The sequence below is a fragment of the Xiphophorus maculatus genome, chromosome 14, assembly GCF_002775205.1.
Source record: "Xiphophorus maculatus strain JP 163 A chromosome 14, X_maculatus-5.0-male, whole genome shotgun sequence".
Taxonomy (NCBI): domain Eukaryota; kingdom Metazoa; phylum Chordata; class Actinopteri; order Cyprinodontiformes; family Poeciliidae; genus Xiphophorus; species Xiphophorus maculatus.
In genome coordinates this window covers 1,072,952-1,097,124 of record NC_036456.1, presented here as the reverse complement: position 1 = coordinate 1,097,124, position 24,173 = coordinate 1,072,952, and the positions used below count along the sequence as shown (strand labels likewise).

General features: G+C 41.5%; 1 protein-coding gene across 22 annotated transcripts in view; it reads left to right on the top strand.

Moving 5' to 3' along the window:
- Positions 1-24,173, top strand: part of ank2 (ankyrin 2) — a 148,423-nt gene that overhangs the window by 101,403 nt on the left and 22,847 nt on the right. For 11 of the 22 annotated variants that reach the window (XM_023345555.1, XM_023345549.1, XM_023345563.1 and 8 more), the window contains 5 exons: positions 395-4,963; positions 5,389-5,466; positions 5,600-5,731; positions 21,664-21,816; positions 21,954-22,188. In XM_023345555.1, coding sequence (XP_023201323.1) covers positions 395-4,963; positions 5,389-5,466; positions 5,600-5,731; positions 21,664-21,816; positions 21,954-22,188 — 5,167 coding nt within the window. The remainder of the gene's footprint in view (positions 1-394; positions 4,964-5,388; positions 5,467-5,599; positions 5,732-21,663; positions 21,817-21,953; positions 22,189-24,173) is intronic. The other 11 variants (XM_023345565.1, XM_023345547.1, XM_023345568.1 and 8 more) reach the window with 5 other exon arrangements.

The window sequence follows — 24,173 nt, the reverse complement described above, 5'->3', positions numbered from 1 at the left end:
AGCATCATCATGTCTTGCGTTGTCCATTTTTATCTTGTACATATTGACTTCTAGGCTCTTCCTTATACTTGGCATATTTTGTTTTGCTTAATGGTCTGGTCTTGCGAGTGTGGGTGTGAGAACTTAAGCAAGTTATTTCCTGCTCATATTATTTCTCATTGTCTTTTTGTTTGTTTGTTTTGTTTTTGTTGGAATTAGCTCAATCATAATTTCCATGAGAAAGTATAAGCCTAATTCCTCTGATGCCTACTGTAGAACCCATTGTGAATATTATGTCCAATGATCCCTGCTGCCTGTTCCAATCTTATCCTGACCACCTTCTCCAATGTTTGTCTCCTTTCATTTGAATTTTTGCTTTTCTTTACTCCTTACTTGTTCTTCTTCCAAATGGAAGATGAAGAGACGGAGACTTCAGTCCTGAAATCTGAGCTGATTCGAGAACCAGATCTTCTGTCCGACGTGTCAGAGATGAAACAGGATTTGATCAAAATGACTGCCATCTTGACCGCAGACTCAACAGAGAAATCCCCTTCCTTAGGAAGGTGTGGTCTGGAGAAGGGGACAGACGAAGTTTCTGGAGAACCTTTAGAAATAATGGAAAAGGACCTGGAGAAAGTCAAGGAGGACCTTGAGAAAGTCAGTGAGATACTGAGAAGTGGAACATATGAGGGTGAGGTGGGAGAGGAGGCAGCTAATGCAACAACAATAGCTGAAGAGTGGGTACTCCTCTCAGACTCTGAAATAGAAGAGGCAAAAAAAATGGCTGCCCTAGGAGTTCAGGAGCCCATTTTGCGTGACAGTAAGGCTAAGAGAGGGGCTCCTAGACCAAAAGCTATCAAGAGCAGTGGTGACCTTAAAGAATACCTCCTGGATGCACCAGTGAGTGCCAAAGTAAAGACTAAAAAAGAGACAGGTGTCCAAGAAAAATTCACTGATATACTACGGAAAAGTGCAAAACCGTCAACTCAAGTCAAATCCCATGAAAGAAGCATAACTGGTGATGTTAAAAAAACAGTTAGAAGGAAGGGAAAAGATCAGGAGCAGGCAGAGGGATCAACAGAGGCAGGAGCTCTTCTTAGTGTACCAACAGCTCCCACTCCTGCATCACCTGTGTCCCCAGTGATTGAAGAAACCCCTATAGGGTCAATAAAGGACAAAGTCAAAGCCTTACAACAAAAAGTTGAGGCTGAACAAAAGAGCAAAAAACCCACTGGAAGCAAACCCTCACATTTGCCTGTTATAAGTAAATCGTCCTCAAAAGCCAAAGAATCATCTAAATCCAAACTTCCTAAATCCCCAAAAGCTGAATCAGAAAAGCTTGAGGAAACAATGTCAGTTAAAGAACTGATGCAAGCATTCCAAACAGGACAGGATCCCTCAAAGAGAAAGTCGGGGTTATTTGAGGTTAAAACAGCTACATCAAGATCAGAGAAAGCCACACCATCTCAATCTGTTCAGTCAAAATCTATGACGAAAGCAATGACCTCACATGCCTCACAAGGTCAAGAAGTATTGATGGATCCCAAAAATGCCAAAAAACAGACCACTTTGCAGGAAATATATAAAGAAATCAAATCTAGCACTCACTCAGAACCATCTGAGACACTAGACTTTGGAAATGGTGGCATTGATGATAGCTCTGACAACTGTAAACATGAGGGTGTGGCCAAATCACTAAGTGGCAGTTCTGGAGATCACCTTAACTCAGAGGACAGTTGCAAACATGAGGGACTGACCAGTTCAGGCACAACCCCTGAGAGACTGTCTGGACTACAGTCAACTAAAACATTGTCATCAACTTCCACAAAAGTTAAAGACCTTACAGACAAGGACAAGTCTGGAGACTCTGGTGTAGGGACTTCTGGTGACCAGGTATCTGCAGAATTGACACTCTGTGTCTCTTCCAGCGAGGCTGCAGATGACCACACAACAAGTGAGTCAATGTCTGTTAGGAGGGCTGAATTTAAGCCAACTAGACCTCAAAACCTTATTAAGAGAGTTTCAGAAACTGTAGAAACATTTCTTAGTGATGACGATAGCCCTGATGATCAGATAGCATTGCCATTAGTTGGTTCTCCAGTCTCTAGATCCCTATGTAAGTATGATGAAAGCTTTGATCTACCTTTAAAGCAAGAACCGGATGCCCTCAGTCCATTAGCTGATGACTCTTTGACAATAAGCCACAGAGACTCTCTAGAAGGTAGCCCTCTGATTGAAGAAAATTCTTCCCATAAATCCCCAGACTCTATTGAGCCCAGTCCAACCACAGAATCATCCCCTCGTGATTCCCTGGAGAGCAGTCCTGTACAGCAAAAAAGCCACCCATCGTTCCCACCAGTACGCAATGCTAATAAGTCATCTAACCACACATCACCCTCTAAGGCTAAAGACCTCCCCCAAGATGCTTTTCATGGTAGGCTGCTTGGAGACCCTGAAATTAGTGCTGATGATGACAGTTGTGAGCAGACATCTCAGATGACAAGTTCGGGTAAGAGTCTCCTCTCCCCTGATACACCTAGTTCTGAAGAGGTAAGTTATGAGGTAAACCCCAGGCTCCTTGATAACGCATTCCTGTGCATTTCATTCAAACCGGCTGCTATCCCTGAAGACCCAGCAGAGGATGATGCAACATACTATGAAGCTAAGAAAAAAATCACTCCAGAGGAGGAAATGTTTAAGATGGCTACCAAAATAAAAACATTTAATCAAATGGAACAAGAACCAAAGAGCAACAGGAGGTTTAGCAAAGATCTGTTTTTCTCAGGAGATGGCAAGACAGGGGATAACAGTTGTGAAACATTAAAGCCCAGCAGTGAAAAGCTTTCGCAAAGTGAATGTCGACTCAATAGACACACAGAAGATTCAAAATTAGCTCATTTTATTGGTCCAGATATTAAAGTACAACCTCCCTCTCCTTTTTCAGCAGGTGTGCATGATGGAACCCAGAGCAAAGAGGTCAAGAATACATCAGCCACTGTCACTTCCGAGGGATCTCATTCTGTCTCAGACCAGCATCATTCAAAATCCAATCTGAAAACTTCATGGGAAGAAGTCCCATCGTCTACTGAAGCTGTTAACCGTGTTGGTAACACAACATCAGCAACTTCAAGCATTGAAAACAGGACAGATGAACAAAAACAGGAGAGTTTGAAAAGGTCAAGTGATAATGTAGATAATAGAGGTCATATGTTAGATGTTAGCAAGGTACAGACAGGTATGCAAAAACCAAATTGCAATGTAACAGATGAGGTGAAAGAGGATAGTTGGGGTCATGCAGGAGCACCAAAAGCTGGCCTTTGTCCTGGAGTTGCTACAAGTCAAACAAAATATGAAGTCTTTATCTACAATGATAGTGAAGAAGAGAATGAGGAATCAAATCTTCCTAGAACTGAATCAAAAGGAGTAACTGCAAGAGTGGAGACTGAGTCATGGTCTGCCATGCGAGAAGATGATGTCACTTTTGCAGCCCGTGTAAAAGACGAAGAACAGAAGATCCTGAATCTGGTGATGGACCGTCAGTCTGTGCAAGCAACTCCAGACACCACACCTGGTAGAACACCAACAGAAGAGAGCACTCCTACCAGTGAGCCCAACCCTTTTCTTTTCCAGGAAGGGAAGCTCTTTGAAATGACACGGAGTGGTGCGATTGATATGACTAAGAGAAGCTATGAGGAGGAGGGGGGTGGCTTTGCTTTTTTTCAGATAGGTGACCAGTTTTTAGAGGAGCCTACCGTAAATGAGCCCAGGCAAGAAAGTAGATCAGCTGGAGAATCAGCAATAGGTCTCAATTTAACACTGGAGCTTAAAATTGGGGAAGATGAAATATTAAAAGATGTTACTGATTCACAGCTTCAGTCCCTATCTGAGGGAGATCAGTTAGGCTGTAAAGCTGATACGTCCAAGTCTAAAATTCCTAAAATGGGCATTTCAGCGTCTACTAAAACTTCAAAGAAAGATCTGGTATGCCCTGAACCTTTTGAAACTAAAACAGAAAACATCATAAGTGAAGGATTATTAGATTTAGAAACAACTGAACAACCAATAACAAATGTACAGACTGCAGAAACTACTGTAACTAGATCGGTTTACTCTGAGCAAGGCCAAGAGTCCTCTGATTCCTCCCCAGAAGAGACAAAGTCAGTGGTAGAAGCCCACAAAACAACAGGCAAGCAGCCACTTAAAGGTGCTTCCCAAAATGGTAAGAAGATACAAAGCACAGCCAAAGCACAAGCTAGGTCTGTTCCTCAAAGTCGAGCAAAATCTATAATTCCCTCACCCTCTCATGTATCACCCCCCTTAACAGCTGTTAAAAAAGAGACCTACTTTACTTTAGACTCTAAATCCAGGATACCTATCAAGGCTAGCTCTGCCAAACCTGATTCTCATGCCAAACGTGTGGAATCCGCTCAAGAGAAAAAGCTTAAAGTTCCTGTAAAAAAGGGCACTAGGAGAAAATCTGAGACAGATGCAGGTCCTTCTGTGGATTTTAAAACGAAGACACAATCTTCTAAAGCCAAAAGCTTCTGTGAGGGGGAGTCTACCAGATCACCTATTAAAAAGGTGCAGGATTGTCCCGTGAGTGTTGAGTCTACAAGATCTAAAGGTTTTCAGTCTAGGTTGCCAGTCCGTGGCAAAACTACTCACTCATCTCATTCAACAACAACAACTAAACCAAAAAGTAAACCACAGAAACAGTCTATTGAGTTCTTTGAAGAGATCAGTGATGAAGCAGCAAAAATCGTGGCAAGGTTGGCACAGGCTGAGACAGATAAAGATGAAGAAGCTGTGACTGCTCTCTCAGATGATGAGAGCAGTCTTATTGATCCATCCATTATTGAAAGAGAACCCTTCCCAGATCTGCGGTTCCCACCCTCAGGAGACGTCTTTCCCATTAGACCACTGTGGGACGAACCTGTTGAGACACAGATGCAGCGAATTCCAGATGATAAAGTCCAAAGTCAAGGTATCCCCCAGTTACAGGGGCTATTCTTTATCTCTTCTACCTCATTAGTGCTCTAGCTGTAAAAGTGCTGCCTCTCTGTCTCTTGTAGTTTTGTCCCTTTGTAGCTGAAGATCCCTTGTTGCTGTGTTACTGGAGATCTATTGTCTATGTATTGCCATCTCTCTTTCCTTCTATGTATTTTGAACATCTCAAGACTGATCTAAAGGCTTTATAAAACCACTGAAAATTATTTTACTTACTCATTAGAAAATTGAAAACAAAAATTAGGTTCAAAGAAAAAAAAGGATTTCTATAAAGTGCTTAGAAAGCCAAACTGGTAACTGGAATTAAAAAAAGAAAGCCAGTGAATCCTTTTTAGATCATGTTTGTTAATGTAATTTATCTTGTGACCTTGACCGTTCATGAATGTCTGGTGGTGTTTGCAGTAGATCCACAGGATGAAGCAGAAAGAAATGAACAACGGTTGGCCATTATAGCTGATCACCTGGGCTTCAGTTGGACGGGTGAGTCACACTATGTAGCACACGTCAAGCTAAAGCTTTCAAAATGTGTATTCTTTCTTATTAAAACAAAATCTGGATGTTTTGTTCTTGGAACCACAGATTGAATTTAACTTATCTTCTTCCCTGCCAACAGAGTTAGCACGAGAATTGGAATTCAGTGAGGAGAAGATCAACATGATAAGAACTGAAAACCCAAACTCTCTGCAAGATCAAAGCCATGCCCTTCTGAACCTTTGGACTGTGACAGAAGGACACAGTGCCTCAGGTCAGTATTTCTAACATTGAGCTGAAATCAGATGAACTGTATAAAAAGGCACTTTGTCATTGTTTTGTTTGCAAAAATTCTAGCCCTAACCCTCAAATTTACATATAGTTACTTAGTCTTGCTCTACTCTCTCACTCTCTACTTCCTCTTCTGAGAGGGGAGATGTGCTACCAGCTCTCCGTCTAACGGATGAAATGAGTTTCCTAAATCTGCTGGGATTTACCCTGTCCAGAACTGAAGTAAACTTTGTTTAAAGCTGGTGTCGAGAAAATATTTGCCTGGTTTCTGACAACCTCCATTCAGATACTCCACCCTTCTTCCCCCTGTGAATTAGCCAGACTGAGCAAACTGCAGCCAACTAGTTTCACAGGGCACACCTGTTAACGGTCGCTCTCTCTCTTTATTACAACTTGCACTTGTTACTAGGTTGGTTTTAGTGACTCAGGTGAGTCCCAAGGATGTTGTTTTACATATAGGTTTGGGCTAAAAGCAAACTATAAAATATTTTCCACCTTTTCCTCTCCAGAATCAAACATCATAGCTATTTTACAACCATCAAAGAACTTTAAGGTGACTCATTAATTGAATGTCCACAACATCTTTTAGATTTTCTTTACACTAAATATTTTAATAGTAAGGCAATTTTGCACGGCTCAGTACAGATTAATTCAGTAGCAGAAAAAAATCAAATAAGTAAAATCAATCAGCCTATCTTTCCCTAATGCTGACACTGGCAACTAAAAACCAGTGTCTGTAAGGACACTGGGTGGGGACCCAGAAATTCAACCACACACAGGAGTTGCAAAGGAAAAAATGTTTAATAAAATTTTCAGATACTGGTTGCGGCTCAGGATGTGGTCATCCAACACAGCACTGAGAGGAGAGGAGAGAAGGCTGGTGATGCACTGATAGAGTTTTAACTTAGAAATGTTCAGCTTAACTGACCTGTAGTGCAATGGACGGGTGGAGCAGAGAACCCAGGAAGAGACTAAGACGATAATCCGGCAGAGGTCATACACAGGAGAGCAGAGAGAGCAAACTTAGCTTGAGGGTCAGGCAATAGTCGATGGTTGTGAGGCAAAGCTTGGGTCAAGGTCCAGAAATCCAGAACAGTTGGGATCCATGAAGGGCTTGGCAGGGGGGGGTCAATCCGTGGACAGAAAAGGGTCGAAGAAACACTGAAGGCTTTCAAGGAAACGCTGGATCTCTACTGGCTCGTGGCTGTTGATAATCTGGCAAGGAGGCAGAGGCTGAGAGGAGTTTAAGTAGGGCAGGGACCAGGTGGAACAGGTAAGCAATCAGCAGGCGTGGCATGTGAACTGAATGAGTGTTTACGCACAGCATGGACAGGACAGAACAGGAATCATGACAGTGTCAGCATTGGTCAAAGACGAATTCTGACACAGAGTGGCCGTCAAAGACGTCCGTCTGCCTCGCCACACTCTGTCCGTCTTTAAGAGATGGACAGAGTATGGCGTTTTGAACCCCAGAGCGGGCCTGATGATGAATAAGGTGTTCCAGCAGGAGGACGATGTTGATTGACGAAGGCAGGGATCTCTGTAGGTCTGATGACCTTTCGTCTCTGCATCGATGTTGAGGTCACACAGGACTTGGGTGCTGGCAGGAAGAGTACTGATTCAGAGCCGCAGCTCTTAGGTCTTAAGATGACTTGCTCATGTGTGTAGCATTCCTCAGCTTCTTGTCTTGTAGCCCTGAAGCTCCCTTCACCTTGCCTCACAATCTTTCTGATGATGTAAATGAGCTGACCTCATGGAAGGAAGGCACCGGTTCTTCGGCACCTTTGTCTTTGCCTTTATCTTCATCTTTGTCTTTGGGGTCTGAACCCAGCTGATGAGAGAAGTGTGATTTGAAGCCACAAAAACTGCGGGTCTGACCGGTTGGTCCCCATGCGCCGGACAGTCTTTGGCTCTGTGGCCCCGGCTCTTCTTCAGCTGCAGAGTTCTTTGTCCATTTCAATCTTGGCTCGAAGCTGCCTGGAGGATCCAACCAAAGGTTCCTCTTTTGCAATCACCTTTTATAGGGTTTATCCACCCTTTTGGTGCGTTTGCATTGGCTAGCACTGTTGCTGTGCTTGTTTCATTGGCTGACTGCTTGGACAGATGATCTCATATCCATCACTGTCTTAGAGACATTATGTCTTGATGTCTGTGCTAATGTCTCAGGGTTGCTCAACGGTCCTCCTACGTTCATTGCCTGCACAACCTTTTCTTTAAAAAGTTTAAGTTGTTCAACAATCTGTTTCCAAATAAGGCGTTGATCATCTCTGCTCTCCTGTTAGTTCCCCCTTTTCCCTTAACCTTTCACTTTTCACCTTTCACCTACCATCTACCTCCAACATATCAATGATGTTTAATTGCAGTTACACGTTTTACATCATTTTAAGTTCAATGTCAAACTAACATTTATAAATTCTTTAGCTTCTCTCATTCATTTATAATTTATATAACCATAACTTATTAGTTACTCTTATTATAATCTTAATGTGAGTTATTACAAATGACCTTCTGAAAAGTAACCAAGAATAATCTATTATTGTAATTATTTGATACCAAAGTTACAGTTACTTGTTTTACTTCTAAGTGTTCCCACAAGTGTAAGTGTAAGTATTATTATAAGTAAACCAATATTAATATAAGTATTTTACTTTGGGTCTAATTCAATTACTCAAAATATTTAGATTTCATTCTTTAAAACTTTCATGCTTTGAAATAAAGTTTAAGTCTACTGTTGGGTCTAGATGTCACTTGTGTGATTAATTTTAAAGATAACTTTATTTATTATTACTGCTAAACAGAGGTGAGACCAAGTCACTGTGTTGCAAGTCTCAAGTAAGTCTCAAGTCTTTGTCCTCAAGTCCGAGTCAAGTCTCAAGTAAAGACAGGCAAAAGTCGAGTCAAGTCTCAAGTCAGGAACCTTTAATTTCAAGTCATTTCGAGTCGTTTTTATTTTATTTTTTTTTAATTTGCAATTATACATAAAATTCCCATAATAGACCATTTGTTCGTTTTAAAATATGTATTTATCTCAAATGATAGAACATGTGTAGCTGAACACAAAGTATAAAAAACATTTTTAAATTGGACCACTTTATTGCCCAGTTCTGTTAAACTTGATATTCAATAAAAAAAGACGAAAATGCTGACATTTCCACAGCACAATACAAAGAACCATAACAGCAGTTTTTTCCTCTTTTCTCTGACCTGTCAAAACAATATATTGTCAATATAATTTCCCAACGTAGATGTCTTCAAATACACCAACCATCCTTAGATGATACTAGACCCGGCTCATCATCATGATGGGACAGAGAGACTCTGTTCCCTGTGTTCAGGTCCAGAATCTGCTTTCTGTTCCGGAGCCCCGCTCACTATCCACCGGCTTCCTAAGCTAACACGGTGCACATTATTTGTGGAGGCATTTGAAGGACCGGATTTATGGTAAATAATCACCAATTTAACCCGGAGTACACATGCTAACACGAAGTTAGCTAAAGTCTACGGAGCCCTCTAGGGGACATGGGGATTTTTTTTTTCTTTTGCGTTCCCTCGCAAAACTTTTGCGTTACCTCGCAATACTTTTGCGTTACCTCGCAAAACTTTTGCGTTCCCTCGCAAAACTCGAAATGACTTGAAATTAAAGGTTCCTGACTTGAGACTTGACTCGACTTTTGCCTGTCTTTACTTGAGACTTGACTCGGACTTGAGGACAAAGACTTGAGACTTACTTGAGACTTGCAACACAGTGACTTGGTCACACCTCTGATTATTATTTGTTGATATAATTCTTTAATGAAGCTACAAACGTTTAGGACCTTAGTGAATATTTTGATAAACGTGTCAGAAGAGGAAGTTCTGGTCTCATCGTCCTGGCGGTGTTCAGCTTGTCACCAACTGTCGAGATCAACTCAAAACCTTCCAGTGATCGACGTATTGAGCCCCCTGATCTACCGTAACACACCAAACACTACAGGATGATCTGTTACGAACTCGTAAGCGACAATGTTAGAACGGCCGGTGTTCTAACATTGTCTTATGGGGAAAAATAGGGGCAAAACAACCTTGTAGTGTGAATTATTGCATCAGGTAGTCGATGTGCCCATTTTCTCTATTTAAATCTAATTATTACTGAAGGGCAACATAATATACAGACTTCATAATCTGCACTCTTTTGGTTGAATGCAGTATTTATTTCCACTTTGGCTTTATGTTGTTTAGTTTTTTTTCAAGTACATTTTTTGTTAATGGAGACTGAGAATCCATTTTATTTTTGGTTGTTTTGTTTATTTTGTTGATCAGTTCCAGTGTTTAGTGTTCTTTTGAAAATAAAGTGTATCTATCTTTGGCAGGAAATTGCATGCATTATTACATCATTTCCATTACATCAGTGTAAAAAGGTCTTCAAACAATATTATCGTTTATCGCAATAATTTCTGAGACAATTAATCGTTGAGCAAAATTTGTTATCGGGACAGGCCTAGGAATACCAAAGAATGACACGTGCCAGCTATGCTAACACTGATGTTTGAAAGCAGCCTAAAATGAACAGTAAAGCTCCTGTATCTGCGATGATAATAATGCTCCATACTCTAAAGTTCAACATTGAATTTCCGCCACTTCCTGGACACACAATTATCACGTTTAAACAAGATACGTATCACGTCTAAGATAAGTATCACGCTATAGCGTGATAGCATTCAAAATATTTTTTTCCCTGTGTGATAGCAATGCGCTGCCATACAAATCAAACCAAAATTAATACTGTTCCATCTGAGGACAGTCGGGAATAAAACCCACTTCCGTTTTTCAGTTGAATGTGTTTGGCTCATTTGTCTACACTGGGCCACACATGTATACAGGCATGTATACATGAATTACAGCCACATTGGCAGAAACTAGTCTAAATTGTTGGGAAAAGTTTCATTTGTCTTAATATGAATGAATTTATTTGGAAATGTTTTAATAGTTTGAAACATCTCCTTTACTAGAAGGTGTGAATCACTTCAGAGCTTTTCCTGGTTACCATAGCAATAGCAACTGATGTTACACTTCTACCTAACTGATGACGTCATTAGGATCAGATGCTTTGTGTCATAGGTCTATGACATCAGCTCTGAAACCTCTTAAATAGTTTGTCACTTGTGTTCTAGAGCCATACCTGCAGAACCCAGCGGATTTATAGTGAATTGTTCTCTTTGCACCGTGAGACAGAAACGGAAGATGGACTCCCCTCGTTTACCCAAGATTATTATTCCTATGGTAAGGACAAAGAAGATACAACCAAATGAAGAACTGTACCAAGCTTTACGACTTCAAGAGCAGGAAAAATCTTCAAACACCGTTGTTTCATACTGGACGATATATACAAAAAATGCAGAACATGAACAAAAAATGAGACAAAGAGCTGTGTCCACAGCTAATTGCAATGAGGTTACTGGGAAAGACAAACATGACAAACAGTTTAAGAAGCCTTTGTCATGTAAAAAAGAACAGAAACCCATCATACAGGACCTGAAGAAAAAAGAAGTTGCAAAAGACACTTTAGAGGAGAACATTTTTTCTAAAGAAATGGCTATGCGGGAGACAAATGAAGACTTTCCTTCTATATCTGTGTTTCAACACCAGCGTGAGATGAGGCTTCCTGAAAAGGTCCTTTCTCAACAGGATTGTAAGAAGATTGTTTACGACAATCTAGACAAAATAAAGAGGAAAGAAGCTGCCAATTACATTCTTCTGGAGAACAAGCGTTGTGCAGAGAGGGCCAATCAGCAGTTACTCCAGAAGTTGCAAGAGGAAAGAGAAAGGAAGCAGAAAGATGAAATAAAACAGTCTCTGACTGATACCTGGGATGCTCAAATTCAATATAAACAACAGAAGGAGGAGAAACAAGCTAAACTTGAAAGGCAATACAGGGCTGCCATGATGGAGTCAGATAGACTCCATCAAACTGAGGAAATTGAGACGAGTAGACGGAAGAAAGAACAATGCCGGAAATTTTTGAGACAGAATGAGACTCTGCGTACCAAAGAAAAAAAGAAATCTAGTGATTACAGTTTAGAGGACGTACTAAAGAAATGTGATGTTCTTTTACAGAAAAAGCATTGTGACATGTTTTCCGAGGATGAGACTGCCACAGTGTCACATAAAATACAGCAGCAACAGAAAACTCCAACGCAAAACCCTCTGGCTGATGAATTGGCTGCCAGACATAAACGCAAAGAGAAAAAGAAGAGGGAAATGGACAGGACTGAAAGGCAAGGGGTTCTTCCTGGATATCGAGGTGAGGAAAGTAGACAGAAGAAGGCGGCTCAGCAGAACCTGAAGACACAGAACAACGTTACTGAGCCAGGAAGAGCTGTTCATCATCAATCGGTCGTTCTAGATCGTGACACTCACTGTGACATTGCTGATAACAACAGAAGTCTTGAAATGCGTAAAAAAATCGTGTACGACCAACTTTCACTTATAAAGAAAAAAGAAGATATGAAAAGGACTTTTATGGAGGAAAAGTTAATGGAAGACATTAAACATCGGGAAGCTGCAGAGCAGAAGCTTGAAAAACTGGAGAAGGAGAAAAAAGCTGCAGCTAACATGTGTCTGATTGATTCGTGGGGTTCCCAGATACGACGCAAACAGCAGGAGAAAAAGGAACTTCGTGAGGCTGAGAGGAGAGACATGCTGTCCTTAATTGAGCTGGACAGAGTGTGTGGAGGTGAAAGTAGTAGAAAAATCAGCCATCAAAAATGCAGACAGCCTGTTCAGGGGACTCTGCCAGCAGCAAGACCAGGGAGAAGCAGCTCCAAGTCCTGTGCGGGAAGAACCAGCAATGCTTGCAGATCTTCACTGAGTCGTCAGAAGGTTAGCAGTACCACGCCTGTCAGACTTCCCTCACTGGACTCTAGCTCTATGCACCTCCCTGAGGATTGCCAAGAGACTGAGAATGACATTGTAAAACTCCCATCCATTCCCATACAAAATGAATAATTGTTTCTCAGCTGGCCAAGGAATGCGAGGGGATTCCCCTGGAGCTGAGGAGAGGGAAGTCTGGGCCTCCATACTTAGGCTTCTGCCCCCACGACCCGACAAGCAGAAGACAATGGATGGATGGATGGATGGATGGATGGATGGATGGATGGCTCTTCAAACCAGTCTTTCCTTTGTCTTCTGCCTGTCTGTGAAAACAGCGACTATCACTTTTCGTTTACATAACATCTTTGTAAGATTGTTAGCTACGTCAGACATATGAGGCCTTATCTTTGAAGGTAGCATACACGGTATTAGTAAGTTTAAGTTATTGTTAGTCATTTTAACAAAAGGTTTTCTCTGGGTGCTCCAGTTTTCCTACAAAAACGATAGACAGACCGACAGACAGACAGATAGATAGATAGATAGATAGATAGATAGATAGATAGATAGATAGATAGATAGATAGATAGATAGATAGATAGATAGATAGATAGATAGATAGATAGATAGATAGATAGATAGATAGATAGATAGATAGATAGATAGATAGATACTTTATTAGTAAAATGAAGTAATCCTACTTCAAATATAAGTTTTCTCTGGGTGCTCCAGTTTCTCTAAAAACACAAGTCACAGACAGACAGACATTGTAATTTGCTCTCTTAGTAAAATCAAATAATCTTGCTTTAAACAAAAGGTTTTCTCTGGGTGCTCCAGTTTTCCTACAAAAACGACAGACAGATAGATAGATGTGAGGCCTTTTAATTGTTATAATTAAAAAGCCTCAAACTTATTATTATGACATTAAAAGTGTCATAATAATGACACTTTTAATGTCATCATTATACATATATATGTATACATATATACATATAACTCTTTCCAATTCAATATATACTATATATATATATATATATATATATATATATATATATATATGTATATAAATTTATATGTATGTGTATAAACACATATCACTCTTTCCAATTCAATATATACTATATATATATATAGATAGATAGATTTATATGTATGTGTATAAACCAGAGGTGTGACCAAGTCACTGTGTTGCAAGTCTCAAGTAAGTCTCAAGTCTTTGTCCTCAAGTCCGAGTCAAGTCTCAAGTAAAGACAGGCAAAAGTTGAGTCAAGTCTCAAGTCAGGAACCTTTAATTTCAAGTCATTTCGAGTCGTTTTTATTTTATTTTATTTTTATAATTTGCAATTATACAAAAAATTCAAATAATAGACCATTTGTTCGTTTTAAAATATGTATTTATCTCAAATGATAGAACATGTGTAGCTGAACACAAAGTATAAAAAACATTTTTAAATTGGACCACTTTATTGCCCAGTTCTGTTAAACTTGATATTCAATAAAAAAAGACGAAAATGCTGACATTTCCACAGCACAATACAAAGAACCATAACAGCAGTTTTTTCCTCTTTTCTCTGACCTGTCAAAACAATATATTGTCAATATAATTTCCCAACGTAGATGTCTTCAAATACACCAACCATCCTTAGATGATACTAGACCCGGCTCATCATCATGATGGGACAGAGAGACTCTGTTCCCTGTGTTCAGGTCCAGAATCTGCTTTCTGTTCCGGAGCCCCGCTCACTATCCACCGGCTTCCTAAGCTAACACGGTGCACATTATTTGTGGAGGCATTTGAAGGACCGGATTTATGGTAAATAATCACCAATTTAACCCGGAGTACACATGCTAACACGAAGTTAGCTAAAGTCAACTATCTTACAGCAAAAGAAAAGCGCCACCTACTGATCTTTGTGAAGCTTCAAATGCCGGACAAAGTTGGACGTCGTGGCATCTCCATCCGATATTCTCTTCTTGCATGTTTTACAAGTTGCAGTTCGTTTTTTAGTCGAAAGTTCATAATCTACGTAGCCAAAAGAAATTACTTGCGGAAGCATATTCAAGCGGTTATTTCGTATTTCGTTCCCTGAGCTCTGTAGCTTTGCCGCGTTTTTTTTAAACGTCCAAATCCTGTTAATTTGATTGGTTGTGCTGCAGCTACGTACACATACATACATAAGGAGAGAGGAAAACCATAGTGACGGTCTGCGCATATTGATACGGAATGAGTGAAATTAATTAATGACGCCACTTTATAAATAATGTGTTTTAAATTTTAAGACTTTTGAGTAAAAAATATCAAGTCTTTTCAAGTAAACAGCTTCAAGTCGAGTCAAGTCCCAAGTCAATGGCATGAAAGTCAAAGTCAAGTCCGAGTCTTTGAGCATTTTTTCAAGTCAAGTCTCAAGTCGTGATTTTAACGACTCGAGTCTGACTCGAGTCCAAGTCATGTGACTCGAGTCCCCACCTCTGCTGTTAAATAATAACAGGGGAAGTGGGATGAGCTCAGGTTTTCTTGACAGTACATAACATGAGCCTGATTCTACTGCAGCACAGCAGCATGCAGGTGGACCAGATGAGTTTGATTGCAAAAGGACATTTTTAAATGAAAAAAATGGCACCGGCTCAGCTGGTTGCCTGCAGATGCAGCTCCCATCGTGTGTGTGTTAATCTGTGTATAAAAAAAAAAATTCTTGCTGTAACTGCGAAATAATTTCCCTGCTGGGATGAATAAAGTAATTCTTCTTCTTCTTCTTCTTCTTCTTCTTCTTCTTCTTCTTCTTCTTCGTGTGAGAGGAGGGTGTTTGAGGAAGATCGGAAGAAGAGCGATTGAGCGAGTGATTGTATACTTTCTATCTTTGTTTTTTCTTACTGTTTTCACTGGGTATTTGTGTTACTTGTTTTATCTGTAAATTCGTTTAGTTTTCGTCACGTTTTAAGGGGTTTTTTTGTGGGTTCGGGTGTGGCCGTCAGGCCGGCGTCTTAGGACGCCATGGTGGGTGTTGGTGGTGGGTCTTTCTCCACGCTGACACGGAAGAACGGCATCAAGGTGGGTGCTGGTTCTCCGTGCAGCGTGGAGGAAGTTTGCTTGGCTGTGGGTGAGGTGATTGGGCACGGAAATATTAGGTCTGCAGCACGAATGAATGGAGCGGTGGTGTTGTTTGTTGAGACAGTGGAGCAGGCTCAGCGTTTGGTGGAAGCGGGCGTGTCTGTCAACGGCTTGTTTTTACATGTTTCGCCTTTAACTTTACCTGCAACTAAGGTAATGTTATCAAATGTTCCTCCTTTTATTAGCGATGATTTTCTGATATAAGAGTTGTCACGACACGGTAAAGTGGTGTCGCCGATAAGGAAGGTTTTATCTGGCTGTAAGTCACCTTTACTGAAACACGTTGTATCGCACAGAAGACAACTGTTTATGATATTAAACCGTCGGGACGAAGAACTAAATTTGAGGTTTCATGTTAAAATAGATGATTTTGATTACATGTTGTTTGCCACTTCTTCCAACATGAAGTGTTTTGGTTGTGGACAAGAGGGACACATTATAAAAATGTGTCCAGACAAGGCCGCGCCGGCCCCGCCGGGCTCGGCGAAGCAGCAGCCCGCTGCTGCTGAGCAGGAGGGGGCCTCACCTCGTGAGGTTAGTGCGGCGGGGGAACCCGCGGCTGCTGTGGAGGAACCCGCTGCTGCGGCGGGGGAACCCGCTGCAGAAGAACCAGCAGAGGGTATTGTTGAGGTGTCAGTGGTGGACAGTGGGATGAGTGTGTGTGTGGGAACGGAGGGGTGCACGGTGGTGTGTAGTGATGGGGTGAATGGTGGTGAGGGTGAAAGTGTGGAGGGAGAGAATGTCGGTGTGCAGGGAGGACAGGAGGAGGAGGTGAAGGGCAGTGAGGAGCATTTAGTGTGTGGGGATCAGGGAGGGATAGGTGAGGTGGAGGTAGGAGGACAGAATGAAAGGAGGAACAGTGTAGAGTCGGTTTTGGGAACTGGATTGGAGGGAGAGACAGAGGAGGTGATGGAAGTGGAGGCTTCTGCCCCGGTAAAGAGGCGAAGCAAACGGAGGAATGTGGTGGCTGCTGTACAGGCCAGCAGGCAGGTCAGCAAGCTGGCTGGAGAGAGGAGGGAAGTGTCGGACAGCAGCGACGCTGAGAGCTGGTTCTCTGACACCAGCGAGGCGTCAGTGACTCAAACAAATAGTAAAGAACCAAGATACCCTGTCGAGTCTTACAGAACGTTTTTAAAACAAACTAAAGGGCTGAAAGGAGTAAAGATAGAAAGTTATTTTCCAGATCTGAGAATCTTTTACTCCTCTGCGAGACATCACATTAGGAACAACGAGGTATCGGGTTTTGAAAAGACAGAAATATTTAGATTAAAGAAAGCAATGTCAAAAGCGAGAAAACTTTTTTGAGTAAAAATGATGCACAGTGATTTTTTAGAATTTTTATTATTATTATTTTTTATAGTCTTTTTGTGTGTTGGTTTTAGCTTCTTACCCAATATGGATTCTTTTAAAATCGCAACTTTGAATCTTAACGGGGCGAGGGAGGCTGAGAAACGGGCTTTGATTTACCAAACACTGAACCAAAAGAAAATAGATGTTATTTATTTACAGGAAACTCATAGCGATCATTTAATTGAGACGGACTGGGGCAGAGAGTGGAGGGGGGAGGTCATTTTAAGCCACGGCACCTCCCAGAGTGCAGGGGTGGGCTTCCTGTTCTCTAAGGCTTTCACCCCGAACTCCACAGAAGTAGAGCATGTCGTTCAAGGGAGGTGTCTTTTAGTTAAAGCAAAGTTTGATATTTTTAGTCTGGTTTTTATTAATATTTATGCTCCGACCACCAATGCAGAGAAAAAGCGTTTTTTTGAACAAATTGGGGAAAGGTTGGGTGATTGTGGGTCTGAGGATTATGTTTTTATAGGTGGGGATTTTAATTGTACAGAAAACGAGTTTTTAGATCGTAATCATGCAGAGCCGCATCCAGCAGCCCAACATGCTCTGCGGCGGCTGGTCTCGTCTCACGGCCTGGTGGACGTATGGAGGAGGATGCATGCAGGCTCCAGGCAGTATACATGGTCCCACATTAAGGAAAACCGAATCTCTTTAGCTCGACTTGATCGTTTTTATTGTTTTAAACACCATTTTAATGTGTTTAAAACATGCCAGATTTTACCGGTGGCTTTTACCGATCATTCGTTGCTTTTAGGTGGTGTTTTTATTAGAAACATTTTACCTAGGAGCGCTTACTGGCATTTTAACGCGGCTTTAACTTATGATCAGGGTTTTAAGGAGATTTTAGGTTATTTTTGGACTGGTTTTAGACAGAGAAAGGCTGATTTTACTTGTCTGAGACAGTGGTGGGACCATGGCAAAGTTCAGATAAAACTGCTGAGTCAGCAGCACACCCTTAATGTCACCCGTGACATTACCGGATCTATCAGAGATCTGGAGATGAACATTGTGGAATTAGAACGACTTAGTGAATCCACAGGAAATCGAGAGTATATTGAAGCTCTCAGATCAAAAAGGCTAGTTTTAGCAAACCTGCTGGAGAATAAAGTCCAAGGCGCTTTGGTCAGGTCCCGGGTCCAGAACATCACGGAGATGGATGCTCCCTCTAGCTTTTTTTTCAGCTTGGAGAGGAAGCACGGGCAGAGGAAGCAGATCCACTCTCTGCTGTCGGACACGGGGCAGTCACTGAGTGAACCAGTGCAGATCAGGAGGAGGGCTGTGGAGTTTTACCGTTCTCTGTTCCACAGCGAATATGAGAAGAACGAGGAACGTTTAGAGGAGTTCTGCAGTGAACTGCCTCAGGTCTCTGAAGAGACCAACACTGACCTGGAGCACCCCCTGGGGATCCAGGAACTCCACACAGCCCTTCTCAGCATGCAGGGCCAGAAGTCCCCGGGCATTGACGGGCTCACGGTTGAGTTTTACAAGGCCTACTGGGATCTTCTGGCCCAAGATTTGCTCGACGTCTACAATGAGTGTCTGCACACTGGTTCACTCCCCTTGTCCTGCCGAAGGGCGGTCATCACCCTGTTGCCCAAGAAGGGGAACTTGCAGGAGATAAAGAACTGGCGCCCCGTGTCCCTCCTCTGTACCGACTACAAGATCCTCTCCAAGGCCCTGGCCACGAGGCTGGGGAAGGCTATGGAGCAAGTCATCCACCGGGATCAGACATATTGCGTCCCCAGCAGGTCCATGGTAGATAACATCTACCTCATTCGGGATGTTTTGGAAGTCTCCGGTTCATTAGGTTTGCAAATTGGCTTGATTTCATTAGATCAAGAAAAGGCATTCGACCGCGTCGAACACGGCTTCCTCTGGGAAACCATGAGGAGGTTTGGGTTCGGCGAGGGTCTTATCGCCAAGATCCAGGTTCTGTACAGTGGCATTGAGAGTGTGCTGAAGATCAACGGTAGCCTGTGTGCTCCTTTTAGGGTGTGTAGAGGCGTTCGACAGGGCTGCGCGCTCTCGGGGATGCTCTACGCACTCTCCCTGGAACCCCTCCTCCGGAAAATACGCTCGAGTGTTTATGGTCTGGTTTTACCTGGTTTTAAGGACAATATGGTTTTATCTGCCTACGCTGACGATGTTGTTGTTTTTGTAAAAGATCAGCAAGATGTCACTGTTTTAACCAAGATCACTGAAAAGTTTTTTACTCTGTCCGCTGCGAGGGTGAACTGGGGAAAGAGTGCAGCCCTGGCCGTCGGCGAGTGGTCTGCAGGGCTCCCAGTTCTCCCTCAGGGTCTTTTATGGAAGAAGGACGGTTTTAAATATCTTGGTGTGTTTTTAGGCAGTACACATATTGTGAACAAGAACTGGGACGACATTGAACAAAAAATAAAAAATAAACTGTCAAAATGGAAGTGGCTTCACCCACAAATGTCCTATCGGGGCAGAGTGTTGGTGTTAAACAACCTTGTCGCTTCGCAGCTGTGGCACAAGCTCGCTGTTTTAGACCCACCGTCTGGCTTACTGGTAAAAATTCAGTCAGAGATGGTTGATTTTTTTTGGAACGGTCGACACTGGGTGCCACAGTCCGTTTTATTTTTACCGAGAGAGGAGGGGGGCCAGGGTCTTGTCCACCTGGCTAGCAGAACAGCTACCGTGCGTTTACAGTTCCTGCAAAAGTTTCTTACAAGATCTCCTGTATGGAAAGATGTGGCCAGCTGCATCCTCAGACGTGTGAATTCTCTGGGGTTGGATGCTGCTCTGTTTTTAACTGATTTTAGTCTTTTAAAGTTAAAAGGGTTGCCTCAGTTTTATCAGAGTGTTTTTAAATCGTGTGCTTTTTTTAAACTGCACAGATCAAAAACGCATAATTCTCTGCATTGGCTTTTAGAGGAACCGTTGGTCTGTGGAGCAAAAATGGATGTCCGGGATAGCACCGTGCCGGGCCTTGCTGAGGTGCTGTCCAGGTCCGGGACGGTGACCGTGCGGCGGCTGGTGGAGGTGGCTGGACCGGACTTCACTAACATCCAGGAAGTCGGCCAGCTGCTTGGGGTCCGGTCCGCCAGACTGACACAGCGCTTCCTGGAGCTGATAAAGGGGCGGATGACGGCCGAGGAGAGGAGGCTGTTGCAGCTGTATGCCACGAAGGAGTGCCTGCCTGACTCAAACGACATGTTCCCGGATGTGTCCCTGGTCCCAGATGTTGAGGAAGACTGCGGTCCCTTGCTGCACTTTACGGACTCTGGGGCGGACTTAAATAACAGCAGCGCAAAAGTGCTGTACAAATACTGTGTCAAGATCCTACACAAGAGAACTCTCTGCAAAAGATCCGTCAGCGTGTGGAGCGACAGACTCGGAGGACAAAAACCTCAATGGAGGACTTTATACAAGCCTCCAATCAAAAAACGGACTGGTGATCTGCAGTGGCGGATTTTGCACGGCGCTATCGCCACAAACTCGTTTTTATCGGTCATCAGTCCTGGGGTTTTAAACGAGTGTCCATTTTGCAGTTTGTCTGAGAGTGTGTTTCATGTTTTTACGGAGTGTGTACGGTTAACTAGTTTTTTAAATTTTTTAAGGAGTATTTTTAGCCTTTTTGGCATGGTTTTTACCAATTCCCTATTTATTAACGGTGTACATCACAGTCGATCTACAAGTTTTAAATCTCGTCTTTTAAATTTTTTAATAGCCGAAGCCAAAATGGCTATTTATATAACTCGACGAGACAAAATGCAGGCTGGACCTCAACTCGACGCGGTGGCTCTGTGGAAGGTCAATATTAAGGCCAGGTTGAGATTAGAGTTTTGTTTCTACAGAGCCACCAGGAATCTGAGGGGTTTTTTAGAACTGTGGGGTTTTCATAATGTATTGTGCACCATTTCCGATCAGGGAGACCTAAAATATAATAAGCTGCTATTGTAAATATTTATTGTGTTTTTTAGTGTCCTTTGACCTGATCATGTATTGTTTTTATTGTTGTTAAAATATTGTGCAATAAATGTTTTGTTAAAAATCAAAAAAAAAAATCTTCTTCTTCTAAAGGAAACAAGATTGTGTAAAAGAATTTAGGTTAGGTTAAAAAAGGAAAATACTCTGGCCCACACTCGAGCACAGTAGATGGCGATAATGCATCTTAATGCATTATTGCCCGCCATTAAAACCAAGAAGGAGAAGAAGAATAGCTTGATTGTGGAGGAAGAGCTGAGAAGGAAAACAGAGAAGGGTGACAGGCCAGAATCATAGCAGTAATGTTTGAAACCATCTTATTAGTTGTAGTTTTCTTCATGCTTTTGTAAACAATTGTACGTTCAACACATCTACTGTGCATACACTGTGCATAGTGTATGTACATTTTTGACTTATATTTTAATTCCAATAATTATCTCTCACTGTTTTGGCATGTGGCAAGTACAAATTATTTTGGTGAATCTAATCTGAAACAGGAAAATCTTTTTCTGATTGAATGTCAAATTGAGGAAAATAGTTCTGTGTAGTTTAACACAGTATGTGTAAATATCTGGTTTCAACTGAACAGGAATGACCCAAATTTCTTCTTTTTCAGAGTTAATATTTTATTTTTTAATTGTCTTTCTTTGGTGTTTCAGCAGAATCAACACTTATAAAGAGGCTGACAAAGATCAACCGGATGGACATTGTTCATCTTATTGAAACCAAGATAAACAAATCTGCAGAAGAGGAGACATCTTCACATACCTATGCAGAGATTGAACAAACCCTCATGCTGGACCATAGTGAAGGTGTGAAAAGTTACAATATTTTTTTTCTTTATTTTACACAGACTAGTGATTTGGATGTTATCAAACTGGTTGTGGAACTTTTAAATATTTAAACAAACAAGCTTTTGTGTTTCGTCCTCACCCGAATGCTCCAACAGGTTTTGGCACCATTCATGAAGACATTGACAGTCCAAGGTCAAGCAGATGTAAAGAAGCTGCTGGCAGAATCCCAGTTTTAGTTCAAGAAGTACCTGTGGTATCAGCAGAGGAGCTATCTACTAGTTTATCATCGCTTCAAGAAACATCAGGACGATTTGAGGCAGGTCAAATGGCTACAGAATTCATGAAAAAAGCCCAGAAAGAAAAACTACAAAGAGAGTTGGAAACAACAAAGTAAGTTGAAATTTTGTGAATTAACAGAAGTGCAAGGCCTTCATAAATGCTAATATTTTAACACAGACCATATTTATATAAGTGTAACATTTGTTAATTGAAAATATGAATCCTGCTAAATTAGCCCTCTATGGCATGACTTTTTATTTTTGTGGGGAAGAAATATTTTCCTGCATTCTTTGGGAGCTTGGTGGTCCCTAATTACATGTCAATCATAAAATCGGACTCTGACACCTCCTGGAACCAGATTTGGGTTTGTTGCCTCAGGGTAACATTGGTCTAGAACACCAAGATTGTCTACACTGATTATGAGAAATGAAATACAAATCAAACAAAAACTATATTCATAAAAGAACTATTTTTTGGACAAAAATATGTCAAAAATCATGCCCCCCAAAAAATAAAATAAAGGAGCAATGTGAGGTACAGCTATGTGGTTTGTTGCCTGAGGGCAACGCCATGCCATAGAGGGTTAGATATAATGGTTTCAGCATACATTAATTAAAAGTTATTTAACATTAAATTGTTTAACATTTATATTTTGTATTTCAACTACCGGGCAAGTTTACTTTGTAAAAGTTCAAAGAACAATCTTCAAAGTTAGATTATTTTGTTATGATAGCTACAATCTGATGCTGTGAGTTTAATCTTTGAGTTTGAGCTCTGTTTGTTCACAAATACATCTCCGTAAAATACAATCATCACTAATTGCTTTTAAGGTTGGCCAATTAAACAAGGCCCCTGTCGCATATTTATCTAAATCCATGGTGAAATGCTGTTAGTGGTGATGGGGCCCCTAAATCAAATTCTGCACAAAGCCTCATTCAACCTTGGACCGGCCCTGCATGATGAGCTAAATCCTCTGCACTGCGTATCTCTCCTGGATACAGAGGGACAAATTGGAGATTTTATATATGTGGCTCTTTCATTTCATGTCTGTTGAGTTTTTCAAAAGCACCACAGAAACTGTTTTGGTTGCCTGAGCTTTATAGGTTTTTCAGATTTCCGCGCTGAGGTAAACTTAAGAAATCACGCAGCAACAGCGTGAGGGAACGCGCAGAGGCACCAGTGCTGTGATTGGTCTGCGTGCCTAGCTTTGTGGCCAGTTAAATGCATCAACAGGCCACAAAAAGATGAGTTTATTCCTAAAACTCATCTTTTAGGAATAATTCTGCTATTATTATTCACACTGCTAACATTTCACACATCATGTGAAATGTTCAGTGCAACAGAGACTCTTGCAGGCCAACTTATTTTTTTTAAAAAAGTAATAAAATAATAATTTTTCTTCTTTTTTTTCAAAAAACAAAAACAAGCAATGCTTAGCCTGGTGGGGGGGAAGTATAGCTTGACTGGCTGCTATGCTTATAATACACTGAGGAAACCCTGCAGTCACTGTATGTTAGGTGTGAGTCCCAGTCAATTCATCCTTAGTTTGTGAAACTACATTGAGTTTTTCCCACTCAAGTCTAATCACCATTAGGATGAATTGTTTAGTCTACTTTAATTGAACTCTAGTCAAAGTAGACTAAGCACTGGACTTTCTGGGTCTAGAAAGTCCAGTTTGAATGGGAAGTTGTGAATGTGTAATTTAACTTTTATGTGGTCCAAAAAAGGGAACTCTGGTTCATCTACAAACGTAGGTCTGTGTTTGGTTGAAGTGAACTCTGGTGGGGTTCAAATGCATTATTGAATGCCAAGTGGACTGATGACTGAAAGGGAGGGGTAAATACAACTAAAGCAAACACGTGCATCTTGCACTAAAAGGAGCAACGGCTTGTGCACTTTAGCCAAAAACAAAAGAGAAATCATACAACTGCTAAAATCTGACAGAACTCCCTTACATGAAGCTATTTTGTGAGGAAGTTGTGCTACATGTCTTGTTCAGGGCTTTTGTGTCATTTCCCCTAGTGGTTTTTGGTGCAGCGACACCACAGGCAAGTGGATAAACATGTTTTTCAAAGCTTTTTGTTTGTTTGACACAG